Source organism: Platalea leucorodia (assembly GCF_965183815.1).
Source record: "Platalea leucorodia genome assembly, chromosome: 15".
NCBI classification, from domain to species: Eukaryota; Metazoa; Chordata; class Aves; order Pelecaniformes; family Threskiornithidae; genus Platalea; species Platalea leucorodia.
The window spans coordinates 11,558,413-11,577,857 of record NC_138837.1 but is presented as its reverse complement, the minus strand read 5'-3'; the positions used below and the strand labels follow the sequence as shown (position 1 = coordinate 11,577,857).

The 19,445-nt window shown below is 53.7% G+C and overlaps 3 protein-coding genes across 4 annotated transcripts; 2 read left to right on the top strand and 1 right to left on the bottom strand.

Moving 5' to 3' along the window:
* Window positions 1-1,397: 1,397 nt before the first annotated feature.
* WDR31 (WD repeat domain 31) lies at window positions 1,398-7,334 on the top strand (the record flags this gene model as incomplete). Its single annotated transcript, XM_082327877.1, has 9 exons — window positions 1,398-1,561; window positions 1,794-1,974; window positions 2,424-2,498; window positions 3,376-3,520; window positions 3,605-3,705; window positions 4,300-4,367; window positions 4,858-4,999; window positions 5,550-5,712; window positions 7,169-7,334. The coding sequence occupies 9 exons, from the start codon at window positions 1,398-1,400 to the stop codon at window positions 7,327-7,329; spliced, it is 1,200 nt and encodes a 399-aa protein (XP_082184003.1). The 3' UTR covers window positions 7,330-7,334.
* A 1,057-nt stretch (window positions 7,335-8,391) lies between these two features.
* PRPF4 (pre-mRNA splicing tri-snRNP complex factor PRPF4) lies at window positions 8,392-16,811 on the bottom strand. 2 transcript variants are annotated; one of them, XM_082327254.1, is made up of 15 exons: window positions 16,691-16,811; window positions 15,752-15,929; window positions 15,357-15,543; window positions 15,063-15,150; window positions 14,144-14,223; window positions 13,784-13,877; window positions 12,769-12,863; window positions 12,395-12,453; window positions 11,634-11,757; window positions 10,363-10,452; window positions 9,951-10,073; window positions 9,688-9,795; window positions 9,484-9,602; window positions 9,113-9,313; window positions 8,392-8,704 (listed from the first exon to the last, which is right to left on the bottom strand). In XM_082327254.1, the coding sequence occupies exons 1-14, from the start codon at window positions 16,760-16,762 to the stop codon at window positions 9,120-9,122; spliced, it is 1,611 nt and encodes a 536-aa protein (XP_082183380.1). In that variant the 5' UTR covers window positions 16,763-16,811; the 3' UTR covers window positions 8,392-8,704; window positions 9,113-9,119. The 2 variants fall into 2 exon arrangements, with proteins under 2 accessions (XP_082183380.1, XP_082183379.1); XM_082327253.1 differs by lacking the exon at window positions 8,392-8,704 and having other exon boundaries at window positions 9,022-9,313.
* A 130-nt stretch (window positions 16,812-16,941) lies between these two features.
* Window positions 16,942-17,626, top strand: CDC26 (cell division cycle 26). The gene is made up of 2 exons (XM_082327354.1): window positions 16,942-17,137; window positions 17,228-17,626. Exons 1-2 carry the CDS (start codon window positions 17,057-17,059, stop codon window positions 17,411-17,413), a joined length of 267 nt encoding a protein of 88 aa, XP_082183480.1. The 5' UTR covers window positions 16,942-17,056; the 3' UTR covers window positions 17,414-17,626.
* The last annotated feature ends 1,819 nt before the right edge of the window (window positions 17,627-19,445 follow it).

Sequence of the window (19,445 nt, the reverse complement as noted above, 5' to 3'; positions counted from 1 at the left end):
CGTACACCTAGTGCAGACTAAATCCAATTAGCGCGTCTTGAGCTAAGAAGAAGTCATTCACTGTCATTGAAACTGGTTTCTGCTCAGTCCCTGACCCGCGAGGGTGAGAGGCAGAGATGCTGCCGCGGCCCGAGCCCTGCTCCGCCAAAGGCTCCTCCGCCCGGGCGCTGCCCCTGCGGGGACTGGCCGCCGAGGCGCCGCTCGCGAGGGCTGCCCGGGACGGGGCGGGCTGGGCTCGGCCCGGACAGCGAGGATTTTTTTGCTGAATGGATCTGGGTTATCAAGGTGGTCTTGTCTAGCCTGGGCCCGGCGCTGGAGTTTGGACGTAGAAGCTGCTGTTCCCAAAGCGTTCCTCAGCCTATGGAAAGACCGCTTCAAGCTTTACGTTAAGTCGGGCTGGTCCAGTTAAGTTCGGGCTGCCGGTGGCTGCGGTTATCTTGGTCTGAAGACACAGTCCCACCAGCGGGCTGTATGAACTGCAGTCTGAAGGCGTTTGCATTCACCAGGCTAGAGATTGGGATCTCCGGGAAATATGGAAGTCGAGAGCAGGTACTGGAGTAAGAGGAAGCGTAAGGTGCTGGAAGAATTACAGGCAGCAGCTCCATCTCTATCGTGGCCTCACCAAGCTTGGATATTTTTGAAGCTCAGCTGTAAGGTCCCAGTAACCTCACCTCTGAAGCTCTGCTCTAAGCAAAAGGTTTGACTAGGGAGCTCCACATGTCCCCTCCTCTGAGGGTTTCCTCTTATTCTGAATGAAGTTAAGATGTAGATAACGTGTTATCAGCACCTTATCCCAGATACTTAACAAGCAGAAACCTCCCTGGATACCCAGTAATGCTGTGTCGTCTCACCCACAGGTCACGTCCCAGCAGCAGGTGCCTGAGACGCTGATGTGATGCTCACCGCTGCTGGCCGTAGTGGGAGCCGTGCTCATCGGCAGGGCTATGGGGAAACTGCAGAGTAAAATCAGCTTCCACACCTCCAAATACAGGTAAAACAACCCCAGATGATCATGTCTTAAGTTAATAAACCAGTTATGAGAGTGAATAGAGAACAGCAAATGAACAGAGAATATAGCAAGCACGTGGTTTTAGTTTCATTATTGAATGTATGAATCAGATTTTCATTTTTGACCCTCGCTTCTAATGTCTGCTCAGCTTCTTTGGGGGACTGAAATCCAAAATGTAGCCCAGCATGTAAATGTGGCCAGTGGTTGTGCTCTGTGATGGCTAACAGCTCCAGGGGTGGCTGTTTGCTCCAAATACCCAAGCTGCTTCGTTATCCCTTCAGAGACTGTCGTCAGCTTTCATCAGAAATAATTCAGTATCTGGCAGCAAGGTGGGCGATCTCTGCCTGGAGATCAGCTGAGAGCGCGGGGTGGCAGCAGGGGGGCATCGATGTGGCAGCAGGGGGGACATCGACGTGGCAGCAGGGGGGCCTCGACGTGGCAGCAGGGGGGCCTCGACGTGGCAGCAGGGGGGCCTCGACATGCTTGGCAAGGCCGGTGTCAGAGCAAAGGAGAGCAGCAGAACCTGAAAGGTGTTAGTGGAAGTGGAGGCTGGTAAGATCAAAATTTCTTTTCTTCTTTGCAGCAGCATGGAGGGGGTAAACATCAAAATATTTAGCAGCTCTAGAGGTGGAATAGGTCTACTCCATCTCACCCAGTCCAGGAGATGCATTTGTCCGTTCACAGCTTCTCTTCGGCTTTCTAAAGGCAGATGTTGTCGCTCTCCAGCCCAGCCCGTGGTGCCATCTCCCAGACCTCGGTCTCATGGGGTAACAGCACCCTGACTTGGCCTTAAAGCGCCCTGCAGCTCCCGCCGCTGTCTCTCTGCCTGCTGCAGGGCCGATGGCTCCGAGGAAGAGGCAGGACCTGTTCAAGCCGTTCAGCAGCATGGCCCCGCGCACACCGGTGCCGTCACTTCTGTGGCTGCTCTCAAACCAGACCTGTGTCTGTCGGGAGGACGGGATAAGGTGAGGTACCCCTGCCACGGGGCACAAAGCACTCACAGGCAGGAAAATGTATTGACAGGTTAGGAAAATAAGGTTTAAATATGAGCTTTAAATATTTCTGTGAATAGTAACAACTTCGCCAGTTCCTGAATTTAGAAAGAAAAGATGAGTGAGGCACAGTCATGAGTGAGGGCACACATTGAATCAAATTTTATAACCTCTCCAGAGCTCAGAGCACATAAACGCTCTCACCCAGGCTTGGAATCACTGGACTGGCCCCTCTCTCATGTTACCTGGCAATGGATGGGCTCTAGAGGCAGTTGTATATGCTGTAGGAGCTCAAAACCAGAAGAACCCGTTCCCTCTCCAAGCTTGGACTGTGCAGAGGTCTCGGTGTAACATAACCAAGAACGTGCACAATCCTCCTCCACCTGCTCTCCTGCTGATTGCCTCTCCCTGCTCCTCCGCAGAGCGTGGCTGTTTGCAGCTGGAGATCCGGGGCTGCGCTGCGGCGGTTCGTCGGGCACGAGCGGGAGGTCACCAAGGTGAGCGACAACTGAGCGAGTGCGGTGGGGTCTCCTGTACCGTTACCTGTCAGAAACTGGGGAACCAGGAACGACGGAGCGATGGTTTGTCATCCACAGAGGGCTCGTTTTGCTCCGTCAGAAAGAGGGACCAGGGTATCAGAATGCGTTTGGTTTTTCCCAAGGTCCCAGCTGATACTTTGCTGTCCAGGGAAGCAGCACGGAGTGGTTGCAGCCAGCCTAAACAGGGCTCCAGGAGGCTTGGACGTGTGCTTATCTTCCCCACCGAGAGACTGTGTGGCAAAAACTCAGGATGAATTACTAGGTCAAGGTTTTGATTCAGAGATGCCATTCACTTTTCTTCAGGTCTCATTCCACTAGACTCATCGTTATTCTACAAATCAGCCATGCCTGGGAACAGCGGGGCTTTAATTTTCCTTCTGGCATCCTGATTACAAAGCCAAACACGCTACTCGGAGAGAGGACAGGCTGAGAGCTGGGGGTGTTCAGCCTGGAGCAGAGAAGGCTGCGGGGAGACCTGATTGCGGCCATTCAGTGCTTAAAGGGGGCTTATAAGAAAGATGGGGACAGGCTTTTTAGCAGGGCCTGCAGCGATAGGACAAGGGGTGATGGTTTTAAATTAAAAGAGGGGAGATTCAGACTGGATATAAGGAAGAAATTTTTTACAATGAGGGTGGTGAAACACTGGCAGGGGTTGCCCAGAGCGGTGGGAGATGCCCCATCCTTGGGAACATTCAAGGCCAGGCTGGAGGGGGCTCTGAGCAACCTGATCTGGTTGGAGATGTCCCTGCCCGTGGCAGGGGGATGGACTGGATGGCCTTCAAAGGTCCCCTCCATCCCAAAGCATTCTGTGATTCTGTGATCTTGTCCTTGGCAGGTCACCTCTGCCCTTGACTCAAGCAGAGTCTTCAGCGCATCCCGGGACAAGACGGTGATGATGTGGGAGCTTCATGGGACTTCGGGGCCAAGCCAGCACTTCCCAGGACACGACCTGGTTGTTACTGGACTGGCTGTGAGCCCGGGTGAGGGACAACGCGCCCCCATTCCCCAGGGATTTCTTGACAACTTTTCTTGACTTTTTTTTTTATGTTAATATGTGGTCACAGATGCCGCCCAGCTGTGCACGGGTTCACGAGACAACACCGTGTGCAAGTGGGACACAGAGACCGGAGAGTGTCTGGGCAGAGCCGCTATCTCCAGGAATCTGGTAGGAGCCGCTGCTTCCTTGCACCCTATCACGGCACCTCGCTGCCTACTCAGTTAATTCACACATGAAGCCGTGTAGAGTGAATTTGCTCTGAGCTTGGTGCTACCAGAAGCCCTTGAGGCCCTGCACAGGTTGCCTGTGCACCTGGGGAGACCAAAGCTTGAGGCTGGTTACTCTGTTCTCCAGGTAACAACAAATCCAGGAGCACAAAGATTCCAAGAGACATCTGGCAAATTATTAATGCTCTAACTCAGAGCTGTTAGGATGGAGTGGGGGCTGCATTCCCTTCTGTACCAGCCCAGCAGTGGAGCTGGTCCGGGTATCGTCTTCTGGTGCCTGTGGTACCCCTATTCCCATGGCTCGGTGTCCTGTTGAGCTGTTGGCACCTCCCTGCCTGCAAATAACCCCCAGTAACCACGCTGGGATTGAACCTGGTAGGGGAGCAGGATGGGTGGGAAGCAGAAAAAAAACTTCATCCATTTCCTACTCACAACCCAGCACGAGGAGGGAGCTCGGTGCCTGTGTATCTCCAGGTGGACACCAGCCTGGGCTGCAGGCAGAGGTGGGCTTCTGCTCATCCGTTCCTCTCCGCAGGTCACACATCTGTGCTGGGTTCCTGGGGAGCCTTACGTCGTCCAGACCTCGGAGGATAAAACGATCAGGTAAATTCTCCGTGTGGTCAGAGAAGGGAGTTACAGCCTGGGGCACATGGGAATGATGGAAGATGGCAGTGCACAAGGAGCTGTTTCTTTGGTTGTCATGACCACCTGGTCTCCCGTGCCCTGCTGGGGTGGCTAGAAGCCATCTTCCAGCTCACCTGGGTCTTGGAGCATCGTCTCTTGCCAGGGGAGGACAGTATGGGGACACCCCTGGCTGTAAGCAGCGCTGGGTGGTGACTGTGGGGGAAAAAGGAGAATTTATAAAAAAAAGAAAGCTCAGCACAGCTGCTCTGGCTAAAGATTGATCCAGGAGAGGTAAATGCAAGGATGCAGTGAGCTTTGGGAGCTGGGCTTGCTGGGAGGAAGGAGGGGGATGGCCCCACGGGGGACGGCAGCAAGGGCAAAGCGTGAGGGTGTGCGGGAGGGCGCCGAGGGAAGCCCATCGTGGCACTGATGCGTCACAGTCCCCCTTCCCCACTCCTGTTCCTTCCAGGATCTGGGACAGCCGGGAGCTGCAGGTGGCACACACGTTTCCAGCCAAGCGGCACATCCAGACGTGCTGTGACGTGAGCCAGGACGGGCGGTACTGCCTCAGCAGCAGCAGCGGCTCCGCTGGGGAGGGCGGCGAGGCGACCGTGAGTTCACTGGGCAGCAAGTCCTGCTTCTTCTGTTTTTTCTTCTCCAATGTCCACAGCATACAGCGGAGGGCAGCAGGTCAGATGTTCTTCCTGATTAAAGCACTGAGATTTTGTTTCAGTAATGGCATCGAGGAGCATGAGATTCTTGCAGAAAGCCTGTAAGGGACCCCTTGCTCGAGGTGTTTCCAAACCAGGGATTCAATCCTGCAGGTTCTCAGCCCTGTGTGTGAGCACCATCCCATCCCAGGGAGAGCAGGGCCGAGGACAGGAGCAGGCTGGAGACGTGGTTATCTGCCCGCACAGTCTTAGCCCATCAGCTCTGATGGCTGCGGGCACGTGCTGAAATAGTCACCGATGGTGAAAGTCCTTCGGGGTTTGAAGCTCTCCAGAACTGTGAGCGAGGGACGAAGGTGGTAGACGTTGTTCTCTGAGGATTGGCAGGGAGCTCTTCATCCAAACCCATCTTCCTTTCCTTTGTAAAACAGCTCCGTGTTGGCAAGTGACAGTAACAGAGCCTGAGCTCTAAACGCTGCCTGTTGCCTTGCAGCTGTGGGACCTACGGCAGACGAGGAACCGAGTGTGCGAGTACGAAGGGCATTTCCAGACCACGACCTCGTGCGTTTTCCTTCCACGGGGCCCAGCTCTCGCCCCCAGCATTGCCACGGCCTCATGCGACAGCACAGTGAAGGTCTGGGACCGAGACACTGGAGGTAGGGGAGGGTCCTGGCCACCCTCGGAAAAGGAAACTGTTTCCTTCGTTTCTGTCTCCCAGTGGTAATGGGCACGATGAAGCCTGAAATGTCTGTTTTTTACCTAATCCAGCTGCAGGACAGGGTGGAGATGTGCCCCAGAGCAAACCCAGGGGCTTCTGCTTGCCCTCCAGCGAAGGAGGGTGTTTGGGTGCGTAATGTTGGAGGTGATGGGTGTCCTTCCTAAACTAAAAGGAAGTAATGACAAGATGGCTTTTAAAGATATGTCCAAGTTCAGCAATGAAAGGACAAATGATGAAAATCAAGAAAAAAGGAACTCGAGGGCTTTCCGCACATACGAGTGGCAAGTTGTAAAGAACAGAAGTTGTGCTGGAGGACAGAGGGCTGGTCAGCAGCTGCCCTCACTTTCATCATCCTCTTGAAGGGGAACTGCGGGCATTTCGGGGTTAACCCTGCTTGCAGGAGTGCTTGGTGAGGGCTGAGTCCTCACCGGAGCTGTTTACCTGCCAAGCCCTGCCACGGCAGCAGGCTTGTTAACGCCCTGCGCAGACGCGGAGACCTCTTGGGAAGCCGTTCAGGTTCACAGACGGGCACCGAACGTGGCAGCAGTCAGCATCAGACGCTCCCCGCAGCTAAGCACCTCTCCAAATGCACTTATTGAACATAGGATGAAAATAGAAACCCGATGATCTCCCACAGAAAAGCTCTCACCTGCTATTTCACTGAGCTCTTCCTTCACCCTGGTGCCTGTGCGCGCCAAGACAGCCGCGGGGTCGGCAGCAGCTTTGTTTTGATCCTGTTGCTTTCACAACTGGGTGACCTTCACAGCCGTCAGCCTTAATTCAGGTGCTCTTGGAGGGGTGTAAGTCACCACGAGTTGCCTGTACGTCCGTGTCAAACACGGCTCTGTTGGCAGCTCAGCGTGGGGTCGGTGTCTCTGCACAAATGCTGCCTCGGGGTATTTTTTAACAATAGACACAAACGGAAGGGCTGATGTGGTGCTGGGTATTGTACATCTTATTTCTGTTCCTCTTTTGGTGATTTATCAAAACGGCTTGTTGAGTGTAGCACAGCCCTTAAGAATTTTTCTGGACCATAAGCAATTTGGGAGAAAAAGGCATGTTGGGAATGCCTCCACGCGAGCCCTGCAGCTCTGCCCAGCGGGGTCTGTCTGTCCATCCATCCCTGCTTCCTCTGCAGGGAAGGGGCAGAGCCCAACCTCAGCCTGGATCCACGCGAGCTGGGCAACGCACAGATCCCCTGTGGGGCTTACGGGGGTGGAGGGTCTCTCTTCCAGAGGGCGCGTCCCAATGCCTTTGGCCGCGGGGATCCGGGGCAGCGAGGGGTGCGGCTCACCCTCCGCGGGTGGGCAGAGCCAGGCGGTGGGAGGTTGGCGTGGTCTTGTCTCATCTCAGCAAACCAAGTGTCCCGAGCAACTTCTCTCTTCCCTCCCCAGGCTGCCTGGCCACCTTGTGCCTCGAGGGATCGGGACCGCTGGCCTCGCTGGCTGCCTGCGACAGCTCCACGCTGCTCTGTGCCAGTTTTAACTCGGGAATTCACGTACTCCAGCTGAGCGACCGTGCGGACCTGGCGCTGGAGGAGGTGGCAGTGTTCTGACCGCAGTAACCTTTCCAACAGAGACTGCCCTGCCAGGGGATGCAACTCCCCGAGAGCTTCCCCCTGACTGCAAGCACCAGGAGACCTCGTGCCTGGAGAGCAGTGATGCGCGATCGGCGGGGCAGGGGGATTTATTGGTTGGTTTGCGGGTGGCGGGAAGGCACGAGAGCTGCCTAGAAGAAAAGCCAAATCACGGATGCATTCAGGCCAAGCTCCCGCTCCTGGAAGAGCCTTGTGCATTTTATTTACAAAAGCTCCACGCAGGCTAGCTGCACGTGGCGGGGGCTGAGGGAGGAGATGAGCTGGGGGAAGCCAAGGGGCAGCGCTGAAGGGAGCCAGGGAACACTCGACCTCCTTCCCCTCGCTCCCGGTGAGTGGAGCTGAACGTGGTGCGACAGAAACCCCGCACTGGGACTTATCCCCCAGGAACAACGCGAGTGCGAGTGCAGAATGTTCATTGGTGTCCAGAATTTCATCCTAAGCCAGCTAGAAATGTGGGAGCCGGCGGGGCGACTGCTGGGCCAGGACTGTCCCGTGAATGGCAACCTGATGGGAAACACGCTGGGGCGGATTGTCCCGGCCCAGCTGCCAGGCCCAGCCAGTCCCTTCAGCAGACACTTTACGAGATACGAGGTTGAGCACACGTAGCTGGGTATCTAGGCTTCTACAAGAGGAGACTGCAATTAAACGTTTCCCTGTGTTAGTTGCTGGCCTCTCATCCCATAGTATTTTCCCTGGGAGTAAATAAGAGCTAGCACAGATGTGGCAGATGCCACCGTACTTGGAAGGGAGGAGAAATCCCACAACAGTGCTAGAAGAAAAGTAATTCATGAGTGGGCTTGGTTTTTTTTTCTTAAAACACAATTTCCAACTGCACTGCAAGTGTTGAGAACAGCACCTGTAATTTCTCCATTCCTTAGACCCAGGGGCCAGGGTGCCTGTTCAAAACATGTTTTGATTTTCCAGAACACAACATTTGCAAAACCTCAATTTAAAGAATAAACAACAAATAAGAAAGCTCCCCACAGTGTAAGTTAGAACAAGACGATCCTACACTGAAATAGCCGCCCTCGTATCATCTCAGGTGAGACACAGCAAGAACTTCAACAGGAGATGCCTACGTGGATTGGAAACACCCCGTTCATGAGACCGCTCAAGGGGCTAGGACACGAGGTGGTACACGGAAAAGAAAAATTTCCCTGGCCTTTAACATCTACTGTGAGTGAATACAAAGGGGATGCGGACCTCCACGTTCAGAGACCACCGTTGCAGAGGCAGAGGAAGCAGGGTACCACCTTCCTGTACCTCTGACAGCTGTTTTTTCTTTCTTTAAATGCAAGTCAAGTTTGAAGCCGCAGACTCCTACCAGAGGCTCCTGGAAAATGGAAGGTAAGAAGGGTATTAACAGAGGCTGAAGACCACCCCATACCTGAGGGGTTGTGTGGCTACCTGCAGATGTTTAAAACAGACTGGAGAAAACCTGTGAGCCTAACTTGGAAGGGAGGGTGGAAGCAGATGGATCATCTCCAAATTACAGCAGAAAGCAGTATCTGCAGTATAAAAACAAAGTCCTAACAAGTGGAAAAACATCACCCGAGATGTGACTCCAGCCAAACCCCAGCAAATGCAGGTGCTTCAAAACCACCTTAACCCAAGACCAGCCAGTGATGCCAGCTGCCGTAACACATGCTGAAGTAGCTGACTCCTTTTTTTTCTTTAATATAAAAAACCCAAGTCTTGGTTCAAAGCCATTAACGCCTCCATTCCAGTTCATCAGCCGCACCTCTGAGCTACTCCGCCGTCCACAACTTGAAGGTTCTGTCGTAGGAGCAGGTCGCTATCAGCTGGCCGTCGAGGGAGATATCCAGTCCCATCACCTTGCCCTCGTGCCCAGCCAGCGTTTTCAAAGGGGACCAGCCGGGGTGAGTCCAGATCTTTGCGGTGTTGTCGTAAGCGCCTGTCAGCAGGAAGTTACCGTGATTGGCTGCAGTGGAGGATGAGAAAAAGGGAGAAGTCAGATTTGCAAATAAAAACATGACAAATCTTCTCTGCTAACCAGTACAGGCCTTCTTGACCTGAAGATGTGGTTTTGAGTTGCCCTGTCCCCTGCCCCCTCAGCTCAGGGACAAGGAACATCAGACAGGAGGCACTTACGTTCAAATTTCACCCCGGTCACCAGGTTCTGATGGGCAGGAATGGTGTAGATGCACTTCCTCTGGCGGAGGTCCCACACCTTGCAAGTATTGTCACCACTGCCAGTTGCGACGTGGTATCTGCCAAAGGGTGGAGGAAGAACGTGTTGGGAGCTGGGGTTTCTACTCGGAGCTCCCAGATAAACCATGCAAGCTCCTTTCTTACCCGTTTGGGGAGAAGTTAACCCCGTAGATCTCCTTCAGGTGGCCTTCTAGAAACATGATACAGCGTCCCGTGCGCAAGTCCCACACCCGGCCAAAAGCATCCAGTCCGCTGGGAAGAGAGAAGCCAAGTCTCTCATCAGAGACTTCAGCAACTGCCAGAGCGCGCTCAGCCTCACCAGCAGAAATCGCTGGGGCGCTTGGCATCAGACAGCAACAAAACCTTGATCATATTTCACATCCAGTCCTGACGCAAAGCAAACTCACCCAGTCCCCGCGAGAGAGCCATCCGTGTGAAAGGCAATGTCATAGACCCCTTTGCTGTGCCCCTCCTGATGGAGAATCTCTTCCTGAGCTTCCAAGTCCCACAAGCGCCACGAATGATCGTAGCTGTAAAAACAAAGCGTTTGTCCAACTAACTGTACCTCCAAGGAGAATAACAGGATATTTCACTAACTCTTGGGCATTTTAGTTCCAGCTGGAGACCAACAGCATCTCAGATGAGGGGCAGGAATACCAATGACTTGCTGTTATTTGCACTGCACCAGCCCAGCCGTTGTCAAGAATGGCCAACCCTTGCCCATGCTGGGCTCCTCTGCAGACAAGCAGTGGTACCCACTGGGCTACCAGCTAGACAGCTAACAGTAATGTCTTAAAGGAAATAACCAAATCTCCATACCAGGTAGTGCCCAGGAACCTCCCAGATGGGTGCCACATCACACGTGCCACTCTCATGCTGTGTCCTTCAATATCTGCCACCGGTTCATCACTGAAAAACAGAAGCAAAAATCATCAGACGCTGGTCAGAGGCTCTAGCCGGGCCTTTGCAAACATTATGATCACAGCAAGACAGCTGCTAATTAAAGGCAAGCCAGACAGGAAAATCAGAGTTTTAACTAATGACTCTGAATTCTGCCTTTTGTTCACACAGCTAAAGCTCCGAGTGAAACCCTTTTATCCACATTCATGTTGGTTATAAAGTCCTCCTGGGGTAATTTCCTGGAAGATAACAAGGCCCTTGTCGATAGCACTTTGAAAGTAGTTAACAGCAGAAACAAAACGCGGGCTCCCTGGGCAGCAGGGAGTTTTACTGTGACTACGCAGAACATCCCAAACTACAGCAAATCCAGCGGGTCTGAGGAATCGCAGGGCAGGCAGGGTAGAGTGAATATTTATTCTCCCAGAATTACAGGCCAGCAGCCTTCACCAGAAGGCCTGAACAGCATTTAGAGTTTCTTCCCAACAGACCAACTAAAGAGACGTGGTCACATGAGACTAATAACCAACCTGTCCCTTGGCACAGGTATGCTTCTGCAATTCGAAACAGTGGCTTTCAGCTACGGATAAACAACTGAGGATCTCAGAGCTGCCTGCCTCTTCCTCAGCGGCACTGCAGGGCTTCACTTTTCAAGCACAGCAGATGCTAGGGCTCGGTATCTACACCATTCTCTTCTTCACAGGCTTGAGACAGATGCTGTGCATCTTCCAAAACTACACTGCGCAATGACAGAGCCACTTGCTTTTATTACTGGATGAAGCTATGGTACGTGGTCCTGTATTTGGTTAGTCCCTCTCTGAATAGTGGTGCTTCCCAATAACTCCAAAGTTCATTTCTTAGTATCCAAGAGGGGAAATTTTCTTCTAAAGAAAAGGTTAGAACGAAACCATCTCCAAATCCTCCATCCATCACCCAAAGCAGTTTACCAATGCCCAGCAGCAATTCTGACGTGATTCTTTTCAGATGATTTCCCCTCACCTTGATTCCCCTAATCAGGGTGATCTCTTTTCCTGCTGAAGGAGGTGGCACATACTGAGGCCAGGAATTGCACTGGTATAACTACAAGAAAAGGTTATATTTGCAGGAGGATGGTAAATGTCCAATGCTTAATAACACAAAATAAACCCCAAACCAACAATGCTGCAGCTGTGCACGTCTGATAGCATTCTGACCTTTCAAGGCTCCAGAGTTTGACAGACCCATCAGCCGCACACGAGGCCAGGTTAACGTCCTTCTTGTCTAGGGAGACGGTGGATTTGGGATGGAAGACTATTGCTCCTACGTTGGTGTTATGTCCTTAAGAGAAAGGAAAGCCAAAATTCATAATCTGCCACGTGATCTTGGCCAGTTCTTCAGAAAAACGGCATTTCCTTGTTACTAATTAGTCAGGTACCCGTGAACACTTTCACTCTGTCCTCCCACGTTGGGTGAAGGTGCACTGTAACCACCAGACACATCTGTCCTGCAAACAGCTAAACTGCAACTCCGGTAGCACCCGCTTAGGAGTATCAAACGCCAAGGTTCGTAACCCTCAAAATGCAGTGAAAATTCAACATATGAAGAGATTTGTCCTCACGTTTGTATTTAGTCAAAGGTGTGACCACTGTTCAAAGAACGACTCACTGCTGTTAAGTGGCCTGGCCAAAAATGCTGATATTTGGCTCAAAATATCTCAAACCAAGTTATGAAACAAAACAAGATCATTCAGAAACAGAATCAACAAACTCGGGTCTTGGCTCTAAGAGGAACGCCATGATTTCCTCTTGATTATGAGACACATGCCCATGCTCCACAAGCCTGAGTGATGCTCTCAGAATAAAATCTGCCCAAAGAACGCGACATTTTGAGTCACAAGGTAATTCAGATATGGGAACTCAACCCAGAGAGGAAGAAAAGAACTAAGCAAAGAGGCTCAGTGAAAGCTGCTCTGTACCTCGTAAGGTGTGAACAAGGTTGCAGTCAGGCACAGACCAGAGCTTGCACAATCCGCTCCTGTTGAAGACAAGAAACAGATGTCAGTGTAGACAGGAACGTCAAAGAAGAGATCAAACACAGAGCTGCAAAACCACCCTGGGGGTTCTGCAATGGCTAAAATACCAATACACTTCGGGCAACCAACCAGAGGGACTAATGGACTCAGATCCAAATCTCTGCTGAGCTCTAAAACGGGGTGAAGAGAGAGTTCAGAGTAGGAAGACAAAGCATTTCTGAACTCTCACGATTCGCAGGCCTCCAATAACATCCCCCTCCTTCACTCCTGCTGCGCTCCCTTGGCCCCTAAAGCAAGTGCTGTAAAAGAAAACTTACCAACAGGCCGTAGCGAGGAGCTTGGAATTGGGGCTGAAGTGGCAGTAGGACAGCGGGCGATCGTCTCCAATCTGACTGCAGAAGTTATTCAAGGACTGTAACCGAATACAAAGAAAACAATAAATGAGTAAAGTACAAATGACCTAGGGAAAGCCCTGGCCAAAGACTGAGGTGAAGGAGGCAAATGTAGGCAGGAGGAGGCAGAGGCCTTTGGAAAGTCACTTTCAAAGGGAGGACCTACCTGGGAGCCACTCCAGCTCCACGCAGGAGGGCCACCGAGCCAGCCTGACCCACGAGCCAGCCTGACCCACGTAAGCTAGCACGGCCCTGGGGCACAGCTGAACTCTCAACTGTGCCACCCGCGGTACCTGCCACCAATAACCCCACAGGCCTCCTTCTACAACTCATCCAATGAATGCAACCAGACAGACTAGGGCAGGCAGCGCGGTGCGCTCAGGGGAGAAGCAAATCCTCTGGCAGCTAAAGCCTCTGGGTGTAAACAGGATTAGAGCGGCAGCACACCGTGTGCTTGAGCCATTCTCTTCAGTTAAACTGGGAATCTGATTTAACATGCTCGAAAAGGGCGTCTCAGAGTCATCTAACACACGTTTTGCATTACTGTGTTGGTTATTCTTTCCCTTGGTTTTATGCACTAGTGACCATTGTACAGGAAGAGGAAAGTGAGCAGTCCCTTCCTAGCCAGCTAAAGCTGTGACAAAGCCAGGATTAAATTCCTTCAGCTTCACAGGCAAGTGCCAAGGCAATGCAGGGGCGTCTCTTCGTCCCTCTGCCGTGCAAGGAGACAACTAAAGCACATCTCTCTGAATCACTGAAGAAAGCGTTAGAACATGCTTTATGCATATCATAGGGAAAGAGAGAAAAAGCAGAGCTTTCCAACAGGTGACAGGCACAGCACAGCAAACTACGTGCATCGGGAGGGCACCTCCGGGCAGCTGATCACTTTCCGACCAGCAAAAAGTTTTAAACACAGGAGCTGAGCAGCTGCCAAACCTACTCGCAGGGATTTGTGTAGCTCCTGTCTCTGCGATGTCCTGGTTGCCTCCGGGATCTCTTTGAGCAGCCGGGCTTCTTCTAGCCGCTTCACTGCCCTGTGAAGAGGAAAGGTGGAGTAACAAGTCCCTATATTTTCCCTGCCCTGCTGCTGGACACAGGCCTTTCCTCCTTCTTCCCCCAAACCGGGCTAACGCTACTGTCAGTCACCGAGACCTCAAGCTCTGAGCTCACTGGACTTGTCTACCAGCGTGTGTTCCCCATTCCTTTCATCTCAAATTTCCTGCACTACCTGCAGTGGGATTAGCAGCTGGATTTTACAAAAGGTTGCATCTCCCTCCTTCATTGTGCCGTTGTTCCTTACCTGGGGAGCGAGTAGTTAGCAAGCCACAGCCTTGCTGTTTTCAGACTGCGTGGTCCTTCGTGGTACCAGGTTTGCTGATACTGTAAGAAAAAGAAAGAACTGAAGAAAAAGCTGATGTGATACTGCTCTTCCTTGCAGTTACCTTAGATGACCTCCTCTTAGTACAGAAGTGCCACCACAGCATCTGCTCTTAAATCTTGCTGTGCAAAGGCCTCTTTTTAAGGGCATTTTGCATAACTATAAGCCCTAGAAAAAGGGATTAAGAATCACAGAGTCACAGAATCGTTTGGGTTGGAAAAGACCTTTAAGATCAAGTCCACTGTTAAGAGAGACAAGTCAAACTCTCTGCCATGCAGATCAGATCCTGACGTGCTGCCGTTTCACTCAAGAATATTCCAATTGAACACTAACTCGTTTTCACTTAACGGCGTACAGCTCCCTCCTTCCCTACACATCACCCAGTACTAAGAAAACCCAGAGCTGCAGAAATTGTCCTTACTTCTTACAGCTACCCCCAAAAATAATAAGGAAAAAATGGACTCAGAAAAGAGAAAGAGAAGCAGAAAGAAGGAAGAATCAAAGGCAGAAACAGGAACATATTTTTTTCTTCCCAAGTATGAAGACAAACAACAATAAAGGACTCACTATACTAAGTAACAGTCCAAACATCTGATCTCCTGTTTTATATGCTGTACGCTGCAGAGAATTTGGCCTGCAGTACAAGATTTAACGCTCCTGATTTAGACAATACATTGCCACAGTTGTGCTACAACAGGCAACAGAGAAGGAGCACAAAGGGCTGACGTGAGAATCCACAGACTGACCAACACCAGGAGTCCCAGACATAGAAGGGACCGTCAAAATAAGGCATCTCAAAGGGTATCTCCCTCAGCACTGAGAGAACAAGAGAGACCATTACCTCTTCTTTGGATTTTTTAGACCTGTCGTCATCTTTCCTGGTCTTTTTTAATGCATCTGTGCCAACCACCGAAAGGATATTTCTTAATCTGGAAAGAAACACATTAAGTCGTACTCACTCAGGGAATTCTCAGCTAACCTGACAAACAACCACTGCCTGCCATTCTTTCTTCCTCGGCATTCTTGCCGCATTGCGATGAAGCATTACTGACCGCCAGCACTCACTGCACCCCAACTACAAGGAAAATGTCAGGAATTTGATAAACTGAGAGTTCCCCGTTTGCAGACACAGCACCTCTCCCTCCTTTCTGCAGGACCTTCTCCAAAGAGCGTGATGGGCTCCCCGAGTGCTCGCAGACAGGCTTTCACTTCGGAGTCGTCAGTGGACACGTTGATCTGCCGGGCTCTCTTCCTGCGCTCAAACTCAGCCAGCACTTCCGCCTGCCGCTCGCTCATGTGGTCTTCGAGATCAAAGACCTCACCTGAACAAAAAAATGAAGCCATCGGATTGAAAACAACGGCTGGACGAGAGATCCCTCTCAAACGGGAAGCTCCGAGCAAAGAGCCAACAGTCCAGGCAACGGTCTCATGGTTTTGATTTTAAATTATGCTCCAAAGTTGATCAGAGACTTGTGAAAGTGCCACATTCCACAGCGAGAGGGGGAAAAAAAGGTGGTTAAACATTCTCACCGCTGCTTATGTTGATGTTGCCAGCCTCGATCGCAGCTTTCATCCCTTCTTTTCCCAGCAGCCCCGATTCTCCTTTTGCCAGACGCTCCCTTTCCTTCTCTTCCAAACTGCCATAAAAGATGGGCGCTCTCTTGGGCGGAGGAGCATCGCTCTCCTCTGCAGGCTTGCTCTTTGTGGCCTGGAAGGTAAAGGCAGAATTTTAAGTGTGTTTTGGCTACAAAGGAGACAACAAACAGCTTGTTTGCGCGAGAAAGCACTACTCTGCTACAGAAAGTTAGCGTGTACATCGCAAAGAGACCCTGAAATTGTACGTGAGCCGTCAATCTTGGACAATGAGGCTATGCCCCAAGCGCAAAGATCAAAAGTAAAATGCCATGTTAAATAATTTGCTTAAATTAGACGGTGTTGTCTTTTGATTCTTTATTATCTGCTTGGACCTCGGCTTTAAGGCTCTGGTTTGGGGTTTTTTTGTTTGTTTGTTTGTTTCTTTAAACTTTAGAAGAGGAAGCTTTTCCTAATCTTGCTGAACAAGCCCCAGAAAAGGCACGAGCGACGCCGGCTGCCAGCTCCCGGTGCCCTCGCTGGAAAGCAGAGGGAGATGAAACGTGAACGGCTCCTTCCTCCCAGAAGAGGAGCGTTACAACAAACCTCCCAAGAAAAAGCAACGGATTCTGTAAAACCGCATGCAAACGCGCCAGCGCTCGCTCCGGTCGCGGGCCCCTGAGGAGCTCTGGTGTCAGCGCGGGGGTGCCTCCCCGCATCGGCGCCTCCCCGCACCGGCGCCTCCCCGCCTCGGCAATCCCCACACGGCCCAGAAGCAAAGGCGAGCCCCCGGGTCGGCCTGCGGCCTCTCCCCGCTCCTCCGGGCCCGCGGGCCGGTACCGCTCCCGGGCAGGGAACGGGACCGGAGCCGCCCCCCTCTCCCCGCCAGACGCCCACCTCCGCAGGCGCGGGGGCCCGCACGGGGGGCCGGGCGCCGCCGCGGGCCGCCGGAGCCCGCACGGAGGCCATGGCGGAGGCAGCGGGAGACGAGACGAGACGAACCGCAAGGCCCCGCGCACGGACCCCGCCGCCTCACAAACCACTTCCGGGGGACGCGGGGCACGCCGGGAGGCGCGGCGGCCGGGCGGGGCGGGGAGCGCGGGGCACGCCGGGAGGCGCAGTGCTCGCTAGCGGCGGGAGGCGCGGGGCACGCCGGGAGGTGTGGCTCCGCCAGCGGGGCACGACGGGAGGCGCGGCCTGGGCGCGCTCGGCCCTCGCCGGCGGCGGCTGAGGCGGCGGCGGCGGCGGCGGCGGGGGGTCGCGATGCTGCGGCGGAAGCCGACGCGGCTGGAGCTGAAGCTGGACGACATCGAGGAGTTCGAGAGCATCCGGAAGGACCTGGAGGTGCGAGCGGGGCCGGCCGCGGCCGCCCCCGGCGGGTCTGCCCCCCGCCCCGGGCCGGGAGCGCCCTGACGCCGCCCCTTTGCCCCGCAGAGCCGCAAGAAGCAGCGGGAGGACGCGGAGGTGGCGGCGTCCGGTGAGGAGGCGGCGGCGGCGGCGGCCATCGCGCTGGGAGCCGACCACAAGAGCCGGGAGCAGATCATCAACGACCGCATCGGCTACAAACCGCAGCCCAAGGCCGGCGGCCGCGCCGCCCACTTCGGCACCTTCGAGTTCTAGCGGCGGGGCCGGGCCGGCAGCGGCGGCCGGGCGGGACGGGCCCGGGGAGCCGGCAGCGCTCCCCTCCCGCCCTCCTCCCCCCTTTGTGCTCTTTCGTTGTGGTTTTTGGGTTTTTTTTAAGTTTGCCTGGTTAACACGCCTGTGAATGCCCCTTGGCCAAGTGTTTTGTTTTAAATAAATATGCCTTTTTAAAAAAAAAAAAAAAAAAAAAAAGAAAAAAATCACACAAGCTGCTTTAAATGGCTGTAGAGACCACGCAGGCTGGGAGGGAAACACCAAGACCACCGGTGTTTCCTTCCCCTGTGCGCGCCCCGGTACAGCGAGGAGGTAAAACGCTGCCTCTGCGGCAGGAGCTTTGGGGGATCTTTTGATTTAGTAACCGTAAAAATGGAGCCAGGGGAATGCGTTCATGTACACCTTCACCCCTACAAGTCGGTGACCCCGCTAAGGAGAAGAGGCCGGAGAGCGTCTGATCAGCGCTTTGCAAGCCTGCGTGAATAAAGGCGGCGGGCGTCACCGCTCGGGGGGCGGCAGGCAGTGCCTCCAGACGCTGCGCTGTCGTTTTCCGAGGTCAGGAAGGAAGCCCCCCCACGTCTGTTAAAATCAGCTGGTGCCAAGCGAATTTCACTTGGCTGCGCGGCTGCTTCTCGGAGCCGCAGCTGGGATGTGGACTGAGCCCTCAGCAGGGAGCGGCTGCAAACCGGGATGCAGTGGAACATACCGGGCACAGGGACGCAGAACAATATCCCGTATTTTCTGATGAAGCAGTTTTTCCTTTACACTTAACCCGTGTCACTTCCATTCAGCCCCGGGGAGCGTCACCCTGGCTGCGCTGGTTTGTCGCCCCGTGAGGCAGTTTCAGGTAGCTGCCAGTGATGTTTCTTGCTTGATCAAAGGTCACCAAACTGTTTCCTTATAGATGGTGTCACATGAAAAGCAGAAAGGTGGATGATTTCTGACAGAGTAACCAGCACTCGCCTGGATTTACAACAGTGGTTTGTACCAGCATCAGCTGGCTGGGCACGTCATGAAAGGGGAGATAATGCGGAGCCCCAAAAAAGGAGGAGTCTAGCACGCCGGTGGGGGACCTGAAGGAAGCAAGTTACAGAAACCGAAGCAGCTTGTTGGTGTTTAAGAAAGTCCGTTCCCTCCAGCCTGGGGAGGGAGGCAGCGCAGGGCAGCAGCAGCCCCGGGGCCTGCGCCAGGACACCCACCGGGAACTGGGAGATGGGACTGGAGGCTCGCTCTGCTCCTGGCTGGGACTGTTTTCTACCGTCTTCCAGCACAGCGATCAGTTAGATTTTTTCAGTGTCTCAAGCAATGCTCCAAACCAGACTTGTTAAATTCATGCTCCGTGTGTTGTAGGTGCATCAAATTTCAGGTCACTGCTGGGGGAAATGTACAGAACTTAAAACTTTTCAAACTGCAAAGAGCCCCAGTCTGGCCTGGAGCAGAGCTGCTTTTCCAGTCTAACACCACATAAAATTATCAGGGATTGCTCTGCTATTTAAGGCCCTGCAGAGGGCCCTGGCCAGGCCGGGGCGATGGGCCCAGGCCCCGGGGTGAGGGGCAGCAAGGCTCAGGGCCGGGTCCTGCCCTGGGGGCACAACAGCCCCAGGCACCGCTGCAGGCGTGGGGAGGAGCGGCTGGGAGCTGCCCGGCGGGAAAGGGCCTGGGGGTGCTGGTCGACAGCCGCTGGACATGAGCCAGCAGGGTGCCCAGGTGGCCAAGAGGGCCAGTGGCATCCTGGCTTGTATCAGGAACAGTGTGGCCAGCAGGAGCAGGGCAGGGATCGTCCCCCTGCGCTGGGCACTGGCGAGGCCGCCCCTCGAATGCTGTGCTCAGCGCTGGGCCCCGCACCCCAAGGCGGCCATGGAGGGGCTGGAGCGTGGCCAGAGCAGGGCAGCGAGGCTGGGGCAGGGGCTGGAGCACAAGGCTGGGGAGGAGCGGCTGGGGGAGCTGGGGGGGCTCAGCCTGGAGAAGAGGAGGCTGAGGGGAGCCCTCATCGCTCTCTGCAACGGCCTGAAAGGAG